The sequence below is a fragment of the Biomphalaria glabrata genome, chromosome 17 (genome assembly GCF_947242115.1).
Source record: "Biomphalaria glabrata chromosome 17, xgBioGlab47.1, whole genome shotgun sequence".
Classification (NCBI taxonomy): Eukaryota; Metazoa; Mollusca; class Gastropoda; family Planorbidae; genus Biomphalaria; species Biomphalaria glabrata.
This window is the reverse complement of record NC_074727.1, coordinates 26,843,392-26,857,231: the sequence shown is the minus strand read 5'-3', so window position 1 is coordinate 26,857,231 and position 13,840 is coordinate 26,843,392. Positions and strand designations below refer to the sequence as shown.

General features: G+C 39.4%; 1 protein-coding gene across 1 annotated transcript; it reads left to right on the top strand.

Annotated features, from left to right (window-relative positions):
- Window positions 1-3,230: 3,230 nt before the first annotated feature.
- On the top strand, window positions 3,231-4,910 carry LOC129923627 (uncharacterized). Its single transcript, XM_056015528.1, has 2 exons — window positions 3,231-3,772; window positions 3,803-4,910. Exons 1-2 carry the CDS (start codon window positions 3,577-3,579, stop codon window positions 4,729-4,731), a joined length of 1,125 nt encoding a protein of 374 aa, XP_055871503.1. The 5' UTR covers window positions 3,231-3,576; the 3' UTR covers window positions 4,732-4,910.
- The last annotated feature ends 8,930 nt before the right edge of the window (window positions 4,911-13,840 follow it).

Here is a 13,840-nt window from a genome sequence, read left to right as displayed (position 1 = left end):
GATTTTCTTGGCTTTACTTTTTACATAAATCTAATCTAAATTACATCTAAATTATTTCAACTTTAGATTCTAGATATAGTAGCCTATATATTGTAACGTTTCTCACTATTCAAGCTCTCTACAAACTGCTCCTACGACACCATCAAGTCAAAGAACTTGACACAACTCATGGATCCAAAATAACGTAACAGTTTAATGTCCAATAAATCACAGCCAATACTGGAATCGGCAACACATAACACAGACTGTACAAATATATCTCCGTGAACAACCGTACCGCCATATCAACTCTTGCACTGGCCTCTCCGCCTCGTCCTGGACTTGTACAGGGTTCAACTGTTCAGGACTGACTGACCAATGTTGATACTCGGCACCAAACATTATTTCCTGTAATTGAAATTTTAAAAAGGCATATTCGTATGTGTCTACAGTGCAATATCCTGCTACTCTACCATTAAAAAATGTAGGTCAAATATCAAATCTGCTACTCATAGCAACTTGGTTAATGGAGCCCAGTGACTGATACAAAAACAAAGCAGTGGGTGAAATGTAAGTCTGTGGCTTGTTGTCTGAAATGTAAGTCTGTGGCTTGTGTGAAATGTAAGTCTGTGGCTTGTGTGAAATGTAAGTCTGTGGCTTGTTGTCTGAAATAAAAGTCTGTGGCTTGATGTGTGAAATGTAAGTCTGTGGCTTGATGTGTGAAATGTAAGTCTGTGGCTTGATGTGTGAAATGTAAGTCTGTGGCTTGATGTGTAAAATGTAAGTCTGTGGCTTGATGTGTGAAATGTAAGTCTGTGGCTTGTATTCTCCTACATTTATGTTATTAATGGGTAGGCTACCAACAAGTGGCAAAGAAAAGGAACTATAGATCTAGTAACTATAGTTTTGCTTTACTTTTTTTGTTGGAGGGGGGTTAACCCCAAAACACCTTTTGGCTACGCTCATATAATTTGTTGACAGTAGTTTTCATTTTTTTAAAAATTGGAATAGGGTTTTAACCTAACACTCTCTTATGGCTATTCTCATGGAATATAGTGGCTGTAGCTTTGATTTTTTTTTTATTGGAAAGGGGATTTCAAAATCTAAACCCCTTTGGCTACGATAGTGGAATTTGGTGATTAGTTATCCTTCATCTATACTATAAAGTAGAAAGTAAGGCGTATGTATGTATGTATGAATGTAATATGTATGTATGTATGTCCCGCATATAAATCAAAACCGTTTGATCAGTCTTGATAAAACATGACAGAAATGTTCCTTGGGTGCTAACTGAAACAGTAACATATTGTAATTAACATGTTCTGTAGTGACTCTATGGTTGCGCACTGTGACAAGTCAAAAGCTTGCTGTCAGAGTCACTCATACTTATCACAGCATTAATCATTATTTACTATCATTTATGTATTTTATTTTAATTATTTCCCTATCCTATCTCCAATTTCTTCACCCGCCCCACCCTTTCCTCTCCAGGCTAGACTTAGTCGACCACCTTTGGACAACTAGACCAAGGCTTTCACTTATCCCCCTTGACCGGGGTAAAGATAAACACACAATCTCTTTGATGTCTGACGGTCGCAATTGACACCACCTTGGGTGGAATGCGAATCAATCTTTCTCCCCCCCCCTCCACGTCTCTCTTTGATCAAAGAGATTACTCGAGTCAACACACCTCTCGACACTCCAAGGTGTGACTGCCATCTCAAGTCTAATTCACCCACGTGTAAGATAATTCTTAGCCTAGGACATTTCCTGTTTCCGCCCATATTTTCCAGGCCTATATATAAGGTAGATTAAATCAAGCCAGACCCTCTTATTTCTCTATCGTTGTCAATCGAGTCTGGACTATATCATTTATTCTCACTCCTAGAGGAATACCTGGTGGTAAGCCGAACTTAATCACAAGTTCCACTTAATTGCTTTGTGCATATTTCTCACTGGATACTATTATGTGTATTTTATTATTTCATTTAATTAGTGCATTGTGTATTTCTCACTGTCGTAAGTAGAAAACATAAACATGGCATATGTATGTATATTTATGTATTGCATTAATCTATTAATGCTACGTTGCTCAATTGATCGTTGATGCAACCATGTATGTATTTGTACATCTTATTTTATTTCCTTTATCTCGGCTGACCGCCTTGATAATTTTACTAGCGCACTAATACTGCGTTTAGAAAAGAGATATGAATTATCTCCCCTGTAGTCATTTTACTCTAACGAGAGTTGCACCCCTTGAACGGACACCCTCTCCATTCAAGCACGCTCCATTGTTCTCGGCCGACGGCCATGTGTAAACAAACCGTCATGGTCGCTGACCATTGCCCATTCCCCCCTTTTTTTATCTTTCCACTTGTGTTGTTTATTTGAGATTATTATTTCCCCTTTTATGTACATTTTTATATTGCTATTATCTGCCGTATATTTTTAAAATCCCATTTGTCATCATCTCCCCATTGTGCTTTAAAGCAATTTCACCAATCTGACGAATGCACCTCAGTCGAGGGCATCGATAAGATGCATGAGAGACATGTCCTAACTTGTCTTTATTTATCCGCAGCCTCCCTCAGGTGTCTGCCTATGTGCTTAGTGATATTCAGCACTGCACTTGCCTACTGAGATCTACCCAACTATTTGCTATCGAGAATCACCTATTGCCTTTGTGCTTAGTGCTATTCAGCACTGCACTTGCCTATTTGTCATTGTCTGCCTAGTCAACTGCCTATTTGCTATTGAGTATCATCTACTGCCTACGTGGATCTACTCATCTCTACTACTTACCCGCCTTTTCGACAGCCCACCTGTCAACTTATTAGGTGCGACGTCCCTATAGACCCAAATCTGTGCGAGACGTCATAGCTACGCCAAACCCTCTGCAACTCACTGGACTTATCCTGCTAACTACGCTGCCCACGGAGGATCCGCTCTGCCCGCAGTACACTTGGAACTTTGGATTGAGACTCCACAAGAACTGAATCACCGGCGTCCCTCTATCCGCTAGAGCGCCACCTCCAGCTGCAGAACCTCAAGCCAGGATCACAGCCAGCTGCGACATCAACAGGACAACCAGCTTAGTTCAGAAGACAAAGTGACATACTCTCTTATTAAGTGCAAGAGTGATGATTAAATATATTATTGATTAGAAATAGATGCAAACCCTCCCCCTTTTTATTCTTATATGTAAATAAATATTTTTCATGTTTAACTTTGTATCTATCTTCCATTGCTTGTCTCGTTGCGTGTCTGCTCCCGATTTATATGCTGACGGGTTGGTGTGTGATAGTTTCAAAAATAATCATCCCCTAAACACTAAACGCGCCAAACACACATCACTTTCCCCAACCTGTCACACGCACCAGCGCACGAGGATGGACTAAATGAATGGGGAGAGAGGAAGAGGAAGTGCGAGAAGATTGAGATGGTCCTTGTTTTTTTTTTTTTGGTGATCTATGTTGATTAAACTTCGTATTGACTTTGTTCCCATACCTCGTTGAGTTGCCTCCTTTAAATGTTGTAACATTGGTGTCAGAAGTGGGATTATAGACGACTCAACGAACGGGAGGTAAGTTAGTAATGGCTTCCCCTATTATGAAACAACTAGACCAACTCTTGATTAAAGAACTAAAACAAGAGCTTCGGTATCGAGGTCTAAAGCTTGGTGGTAGCAAGGAGACACTTACAGCTCGTCTCCGGCAGGCCCTGATTGAGGAAGAAGAAGACCTAGACAGTTATCAATTCGAAGTAGGGCCAGATATAACTGAACTCCTAGGTAAGATGCAGGAAAAGATGGAACTCCTAGGTAAGATGCAGGAAAAGATGGATACACTTGATATAGGGATTAGAACCATGCAGGACAAAATAGACACACTGGATTCAGGGATCAGGACTGAATTGGTATCGATTAACCAGAAGATAACCACAATGGAGGTCACGATGAACCAGAGAGTCGATGTGGTAAAAAAAGACATAGAAAAACTGAAAGTTCAAGTTAGAGAAGGGCTCAGCAAGGCGCCGGTGAGTAATACAGGATCAATGTTACCCGAAGGGCTTGTAAAGATGAATACAGGATCAATGTTACCCGAAGGGCTTGTAAAGTTGAAACCTCCTGTGTTTGATGGGTCCGTCTCCTGGTCAGTCTACAGAAGACAGTTTGAGGCAGCTGCTAAGGTTAACAAATGGGGCAGCGAGGAGGAAAAAGCGACCGCTCTAGTACTGGCCCTTAGAGAAAAGGCTTCCGAAGTACTCCAATCCATTCCAAACCAGCAGGATTATGTTGCTATCGTCCAGGCTATGGAGCTTCGATACGGGGACGAGCACTTACAGGAAGTTTATAGGGTCCAGCTGAAGACCAGACAACAGCGGGTCAGTGAAACCCTACAAGAGCTAAAGACGGACATTGAACGACTTGCCCATCTGGCATACCCCACAGCTGCACAGGAGTTCCTCGAAGTAATCGTCACTGATGCCTTCATCGATGCCGTTCGAGATCAAGAGCTAAAAAAAAAGTTATTAATTAGAGTTAGTGGCAAGCGTAAGGCCAGCGAAGCCCTTGTGTACGCTCTGTCCTATGAAGCCGCTAAGAACGCATCCATCAACAGTCATCATGGTAGGAGACAGGAAGTTCAGGAAGAAGATCTAACACAAGTACTCAGACGGATGACGGAGGTTCTCGAAGAGTATAAGCCAAGCCGGTCACATGGAGCTCATCAGTTGCTGGAACTTTGGTGAATCTGGACATATACAAAGGATGTGTAGAAGAACATCTAATCAGCAATAAGCACAGATCAGAAACGGGTGCATGGCCTGGAGCCAATGGCTATCAGGAAAACTAACATTAGTCGGCTTCAAGGGGCAGAAACCGGCGATCCAGGAAATGGGAGCCCCTGTCAATGTCACTCCAATAGCTGTGCTGGGACAGAATAGGAGTCTTAATATAGAATGAAAAATTGGAATTCGGAAGTATCGGTTTCTCATAGACACTGGTGCTTCACGTTCAGTCATTCGGTCAAATGTCGCAAACAGCAATAATACTACAAATGTGAGCCTTTTCTCCCTGAAAACAGCCAGTGGAGAACTGATGCCCATAAAAGGACTGGCGGACTTAAGATTTGAGCTCGGATGTCAGTCATTCGTGCATGAATTTTTGATAGCAAACATAACTGATGATTGCATTTTAGGTCTAGATTTTCTACAAAAATTTGGATTTTCCATTAACATTAGCGGAGGAACTTTGTTGTATGGAAATGTGGAGATTCCTTTGTTAGGTGAAGAAGGGAACAATCGAATGATGAAAATACTGTTGACGGAGGATACAAGTCTGCCTGCACAGTCCGAATCAATTATTTGGGGAAAGTTAGAGAACGGACATGAAAAGTCGGGAACGGCGCTAATCGAAGGAACGGAAGACAATTACGACGGAGTGGCTGTAGGGAAAACGCTGGTCATGATCGGTAAAGATCATCAGAGAGTACCTGTCAGAATCATGAACCTTGGTTTGAGGGAGAAGCATCTACGAAGGGATAGCTACATTGCTAAATGCCATACAATCGACCTAATTAAGAATTGCAACATTAACAACGGTTCTTACGCCCACTGAATCGGTCAACCCTCAACTTACCAGGCTTTTGACAGAAACCAAGGCGAACCTATCTGAAGAGCAGTATAGCAAAGCCAAAGAGTTGATAATGAAATTTGCAGACATCTTCCCATCTGATGAGTCAGACTGCGGAAGAACAGACATGGTACAACATAGGATCGATACTGGAGTAACTAGACCGATTCGGCAGCTACCTTCCTCTCGCAAAACAACAGGAGGCTACAGACATGATAGAAAAAATGAGACAGCAAGGGGTCAAAGAGTCCTCTAATAGTCCTTGGTGTTCACCAATCGTCCTAGTAAAAAAAAAAGGATGGATCCATGCGATTTTGTGTAGACTACAGAGCACTTAATGAAATTACGGATAAAGATAGCTATCCACTCCCAAGAATAGACGATACCTTGGATACGCTTGCTGGATCACAGATTTTTTCTACTCTTGATCTAAAGAGCGGATACTGGCAGGTGGGAATGCATCCTGAGGATAAAGAGAAAACGGCTTTCTCTGCTGGCAACGGTCTTTGGCAGTTCACTGTGATGCCTTTTGGTCTCTGTAATGCTCCCGCCACTTTTGACAGATTGATGGAGCGCGTTTTACAGGGACTTCATTGGAACACGTGTCTTGTATACCTGGATGACATTATAGTCACTGGTAGGATGTTTGAAGAGCATCTGGCAAATCTACATGAAGTTTTGGACGAATCAGAAATGAGGGTATGAAAATCAATCCAAAGAAGTGCTCGTTTTTCAGGAAGAGTGTCAAATATTTTGGCCACATAGAATCAGGGGACGGCATCAACACTGATCCCGACAAGACTGGGGCAGTAAAACGTTGGCCTACACCATCCAATATTCGAGAACTAAGAAGTTTTTTAAAACTCTGTACGTACTATAGACGGTTTGTGCCAAATTTCTCCAATATATGTGCACCCCTTCATCGATTGACAGAACAAAAGAGGTCATTCAACTGGACACAGGAGTGTCAAGAGTCCTTTGAAATGTTAAAAGACACACTTGTCTCATCCTCCATACTTGCCTATCCGATACCAGGCATGACGTTCATTTTGGATACGGATGCAAGCAATACCGGAATAGGCGCCGTTCTTTCCCAAAAGATTGATGGAACGGAACGCGCTTACTTCAGTCGAAGTTTGTCAAAGGCTGAAAGGAACTACTGTGTCACAAGACGTGAACTCCTGGCCGCCGTCGATGCAATAAAACATTTTCATAAGTACCTTTATGGGCAGAAATTTATTTTGAGGACAGATCACGCAGCAATACAATGGCTTCTTTCTTTTAAGTGCCCTGAAGGTCAGGTCGCTAGGTGGATCGAACGTCTGCAAACCTATGAAACTGAAATTCACCATCGAAAAGGACTAATTCACCAGAATGCTGATGCGCTATCTCGACGTCCTTGCAAAACAGAATGCAAACAAAGCTGAGGAAAAGGAAGAGATAATCGATTGTCAACGTTTGGACCTGAATGTTTTAGGATCTTGGTCTGATGAGAATATCCGAGAGGATCAGCTGAAAGATGAGGGTCTGGCAACCGTTCTTCTTTGGAAGGAGAGGGGACAACGGCCAGATTGGCAACACATTGCTGACAAAGGGGCTGCCATGAAGGCGTACTGGGCACAATGGGACTCAATGGTAGTGGAAAACGGTGTTCTTAAGCAAATGTGGGAATCTACTGATGGGATATCAACACGATTACAAATAGTTCTCCCAAAAGTTAGAATCCAAGAAGTACTCCAAGAGTTGCACAATGGATCCACGGGTGGTCACTTGGGTATTAACAAGACGTTGGAGAAAGTGAGACAAAGGTTTTATTGGTGCCGGTACAAGGAAGACGTCGAGGATTGGTGCAGAAGATGTGACCGATGTGCAGCAACCAAAGGCCCACAACGTCGGACAAGGGGACCCCCTACAACAGTACAACGTAGGTGTTCCATTCGAAAGCTGGCCCGTTTCCTGAGACACTAAAAGGCAACAAATATATTCTAGTAATAATGGACTATTTTAGTAAATGGCCTGAGGCTTTCTCGATACCAAACCAAGAAACCACAACAATAGTCGATATTTTAGTGCAACACTGGATTAGCCGCTTTGGTGTACCTATGGAACTACATTCAGATCAAGGACGCAACTTTGAATCCAAGCTATTCCAGGAGATTTGCAAAATCTTAAAAATTGAAAAGACTCGAACAACGCCACTTCGCCCTCAGTCAGACGGGATGGTGGAACGCTTTAATCGCACATTGATACAACACTTGGCTAAGATGACAGTAGAACAGCAAAACGATTGGGATGACTACATTTCTCTATTCCTCATGTCTTATAGAGGAGCCGTTCATGCAAATTATTATTTGGTCGAGAACTTCGGCTGCCAGCAGACCTCTTATTTGGGTTGCCAGGATAAAAACAAACGACAGCTAACGAATACGTAACAGAACTTAGGGGGAGACTTGAGAGGGTTCATGCACTTGCACGGAGTAGGATAAAAGACAGTAGCGACCTCATGAACACCAGATATGATAGAAGAGCCAATTCTACGGGGTTTGTAGAGCATGATCTCGTTTGGCTGTACAACCCAAAGAGAAGGAAGGGAAGATCGCCTAAATTACAAAAGGATTGGGAAGGTCCGTATCGGATTGTGAAGAGAATCAACGACGTGGTTTACCGTATCCAGAGGGCTCCTCGAACTAAATGCAATGTGGTACACGTCGATTGGTTGTACCGGTATTGTGGAGAGGAGAGAGGAACAGAGTCAGTTCGGGACGAACAGACATAAGAAGGGGGGCAGTGTAATGACCATGTTCTGTAGTGACTATATGGTTGCGCACCAGCGCACGAGGATGGACTAAATGAATGGGGAGAGAGGAAGAGGAAGTGCGAGAAGATTGAGATGGTCCTTGTTTTTTTTTGGTGATCTATGTTGATTAAACTTTGTATTGACTTTGTTCCCATACCTCGTTGAGTTGCCTCCTTTAAATGTTGTAACAGTATGTATAGTAGCCCTAAAACAAACTTAAGACCCTCAAACAAAAAGTTGCCCAACTCTATGCAAGTATTAGTATCTTATAAATCTAGGCCATGTTTACCATGTTTACATGAGAAAAGATCGAAAGGATCTATATCTAATTTTAAGAACTACACTTTGCACAGATATTTTTTTTTTACTTTGACACCTGAAAATTAAAAAAAAATAGTCTATTGATTTTATTATTTAATCAAACAAAGCTTCAAATTTGTCTTTCAAAAGCATTTTTACATAAATTCGTTCCTTATATCTGCGAATTTAGAAATCCTGGCGTACTTTATAATCCCATTCATCTATCGAACCCGACATCTAGATCTAGACTCTATGCAGCAGTCTAGATCTAACTCTAATTCTAGATCTAATTCAAAGAGGAAATATCTATTTCATACTTTAACACATTAACATACAAAATAAATTCCATTCATTTCATATTTTAATCAAATTAGCCCTCAAATTTTTCATACATTCGTTCGCTATAGCTTCCATGTTGACATACATTTTAATAGTCGTGCACACCGCTATGTAAACACACTATGATTGGATAGGCTACGTGAGGGGGTATATATGGGGGATATACAGGGGCGGACTGGGTATCAAAATTGGCCCTGGCATTACGATATAAACCGGCCCACAAATGGCATGTCATATATTTTCGGTGTGGGGGGACGTGGATTTTTACCCCACTCCGCAATTTATATATATATATATATATATATATATATATATATATATATAATATATATATATATATATATATATATTAGTGTGTGTGTATATGTAATTAATCTTCATTACATTATGATCTTTCATTCTTTCAAACGTTTTTTCTACCCTAGAATACTCTCTTCTTATAATTAGTGAAAAGGCAGCTAGGGAGTCCGGGTGAGCGCTGTGAGCTCCCCCCGGAACCAAGCATTATTTCCGTAATTTTAAGCTTTAAAAATGCATATTCTGGGGTATCTACAGTGCAATCAGCCTGCTATTCTTCCAGTAAAAAAATTCAAAAACCAAATCTGCTATTCAATGGAGTCCAGCGACTGGTTGAAAATGGTAACTATAGTTTTGCTATAGCTTTTGTATTGGAAAGGGAAGGGAAACCACAAAACCCCTTTTGGCTACGCCCATGAAATTTGGTGACTGTAGTTTGCTTAAGTTGGCTGCACTGGGGTTGTAAGTAAAGTTTCCCTTTCAGACAATGAGGTCTGAGGCAAGTGATGGTTTGAAGACCCTCCCCTGCCTGCTACGCACATGTGTTATATTATAGGTGTAAGCCTACTTCTCTACAAAATATATAAAGTTTGATAAGGCAGCAAAAAACTGGATGTATGCATTCGTAGGATTACATAATATATTTTTTTATACATGTAAGTAGTCTGAAAACTATAAACAATACAACAGCAACCTATTGAGTTAGAGGCTTTTTTGGTATTACTTACAGATTACAGACGTTTCTTCAAAAAAAAAATAAGATTGTTACGTCTTACACATTTCATGTGTCAATCTAGTCATGCATGTTGATCTGAGACTTAAAATATGCTAAATCATTAGTTTTCCTGGCTGACTCAGGCAACCCATTCCATTAAAAGATAAGAGAAAGCAGAACGGTTATAGAGGCACTTACTTAATGTGAAAAGCTCTTGCTTCCTCCTAGTACATTATCAAAAACGCGATTTGTATATGAATATACCATGACCCATTATTTAAAATATAAATCTCCTTTCTTTAAATATCGGATGTGACAGCGCAATATAAATTATTGTAATTATTTTAATAATTTTCATCATTAATGACTTCATACTAAGCATAAGTTTACCATTAATTTGTAATAGTATAAAAATTGTTTTAGATCTAGATTTATTTTTTATTTAAATAATTTTTTGTAAGCCTAAGGTGTATTATTTTTAGATCTATGTTATTAAAAATAAACAAAAAGAAACCTACTTTTTCTTTTCAAATCGCAGAAAGTAGAGCTTTAAACCCGTATTGAGCTGTGAATAAGTTGGGTGGTTTGCAATTTCGCGGCTGTGTATGTGTTAAAGTTAATTTCTATTAAGTATTGTTAAAGAGCTAATTGTCGCGCCTATCTTCAATGTTTTCTAACTTTACCCCTCTCATCCCTCATTTTGGTTAAATTTCATTGGAACCATTAAAAGACGGGGGAGGGAAGGAGCAAAAAAAAACATGGGAGTGCCATCAAAGGCCCATGCCGAGTTTTGCCGACCAGCAAAATGATTAGGCCCAAAGCAACCTCGAAGACATCAAAGCAGTCCATGCCGCTCGTGCATAGCAGAAAGTACGGTGTAACGTTTTGCAGTGTATAGTGTATTTTTTTTTTATATTCTTCTTGAATTTCAAATAAAATTAATTGTAATAATAATTTAAAAAAACAACAAGAAAACGTGTTCGGGCCTTTGTGTCTTGCTGCTGTCACTTTTTTTTTTTAAAGTTGTCTGCATTGATTTTTATTTTCTTTGGTCGCGACCAGACCAGCCCATTTGGTACTGACCCACCGGGCATTTGCCTGTTTGCCCATATAGCCAATCCGCCCCTGGGGATATAACATATCTACTAACAATAATTAATAAGCTTCTTGACCCATTAAATTCACTCTTATGATAGTAGCCTAGGTCTACATCTATTATAATAGTATCTAAACTCTAGATCTAGATCTAAATATATGTAGACCTACAAGCAAATGTTTTTATTTATTTAAAAAATGGATTTAGGTCGATTAGCTCCATTCATACTTTTTTTTTAATTCACGCATTCGCTTTCTTATAACATTATTATTTTATTTAATTGTTTCCAAAACACTCTCAGTGACAATATTGACAGTGATTAAGACCCGCAGGCCGCGGGTAGCATATGGCTAGTATAAATTAAATATATGCCTAATATAAAGTAGAATGCGAGGCGTTTGTATGTATGTATGTATGTATGTATGTATGTATGTATGTATGTATGTATGTATGTATGTATGTATGTATGTATGTATGTATGTATGTATGTATGTATGTATGTATGTGCCGAATATAATATATAGGCCTAATATATGTCTAGTATATAGATATAGTAGCCTATATCTGAAAATGTGATAAGGTCAGAGCTCTAAAACTAGACTATTATAGTAAATTATAGATCTTGATCTAAGTCAGGCATATCAAACTCATTAAGGTGTATGGGCCGCATAAGAACTTAGTATGACCTGAGGGGCCGCAGCCAAAAATCAGTTGCAAAACAGCGTACTAGTTTTATGTAAATTAGAAACAATACAATAAAATACAATAATTAATGGCATACCTGTCCCTTAGCTAAATTTGTAGTACTATTTAGCAATTACAAATTAATATGATTACGCAATATTTTCTTTGTTATGATGCTTGAAATCTTTTATAGGATAAAAGTTTATTAATGTCATGTTGAAGTTTGTTTTCCACTGACACTTACATTACTTTTGACAAAGATTGATGAGATAATCTCGAACGGTGAGATGCTTTTGTAGCTTTCATTATGGAAAAGAACTGCTCACAGAGATATGTGTTTGCAAACAGCAAGAATTCTGGCTGCAAATTTCCGCAATTCAACGTACCAATTCTGTATACTTCGATTTCAACAAAGAATCTGACTGCTATTCTATCAGCTCTAGTTGCACATTACCAGCAGCATTTTCAGGAGCAAATGAGAATGGAGATACAAACAACGAAAATTCTTGCTCGTACAGAACGAAGTCACGCAAACGGCCAGTGGAAGCATCTACTAACGATTCCATGTGTAAGACATATTTACCAAATGTTGTAGCCGTATTTAGTCTTTTTAGTTCCTAACACGTTGAGAAGTGAACAAGATTTTCTCTTCATATTTGGTTAATCCACAGTCGTAATTTTGCTTGAAAGCACTTCACATGATCACATGCAGTTGAGACAATTTTGTCTTTACTTTGAAGTTTCAAATTCAAGTCTTGCAGGTGACCAGTAAAATCAACTGCTAACGCCAAATCCTGAACACATTCGTCAGTTTGGAAATGTTCAACAGGTTCACCTTTCATGTTCAGAAACAATACAATTTCCTCACGCAGTGCAAAAAATCTCTTATATACTTTTATGACATGAGAGCCAGCGGACTTCTGTGTAGTAGGGAACACAATCAAATCCGTGTCCAATGTTATCCAGAAACATTGAAAATTGGCGAACACGGGCACGAATAAAATTGAGAGCGACTGAAAAGGATCTTATGGTATGTTGGAACTTTAATTGCTTTGCGCAGAATGTTTCTCGGTGAATGATGTACTAAAAATGTGGAAATTTAAACTTAGCATCAGTCTCTCTTCTTTTTGCAAGTAGCTTTGCATCAAAACCATTTCATTTCATGGTTGGTGCGCCATCCGTTGTTAGACTAGCTAGCTTTACCAAAGATAAATTGTACTGCAATATCACCTCCTCTAATTTCTCAAAACCATCCTCGCTTGTTGTGGTTTTATGCATAGAACAAAGCTCAAGTAGCTCCTCATGTATCTCAAAATTCCTATCACAGGCCCTTATGAATATAGCCAACTGTGCAACACCCGTTACATCAGTTGACTCATGGAGAGCCAATGAAATAATTCAAAATCTTTAATTATTCACGTAATCTGACTGACATGTCATTTATTGTATCTGCCACAGTGTTCCTAGTGAACGCTATTTCCTAAATGCTTTCACCTTTTCAGGACAAATTACTTCGGCTTTAACGACATACTCCTTCATAAAATCACATTCACTAAATGATTTGCCATGGCTGCAATTAAATTGGACAAAATGTAGTTTAAATTGCTTTCAATGCAAACTCATTCTCGTTGTTCAGTTTAACAAATACTATTTTTCGATTCAAGTAGCTTGTCATCTCTTATTTTCCAGCGTTCAACATTATTTTGATAATTTTTAGGTGGCTAAGCGGGCCGCACGCAAAGTGGTCGCGGGCCGCATGCTGCCCCCGAACGCCGTGTTTGACATGCCTGATCTAAATTAAAGATATATTATTAACATACAAATTGTCGAAATAACACAAGTACTATGTGTTTTTCTTGGTATTTTTATTGCATCAATTTCAATTTACTTAGATCTCTTTTTTAAGTTCTTTAAGTCACAGGTACTAGATCTAAATCTACGATTTACATTTTAGATCCTAGATTCTATCTAGATCTAGTACATCGACTCTAGATCTAT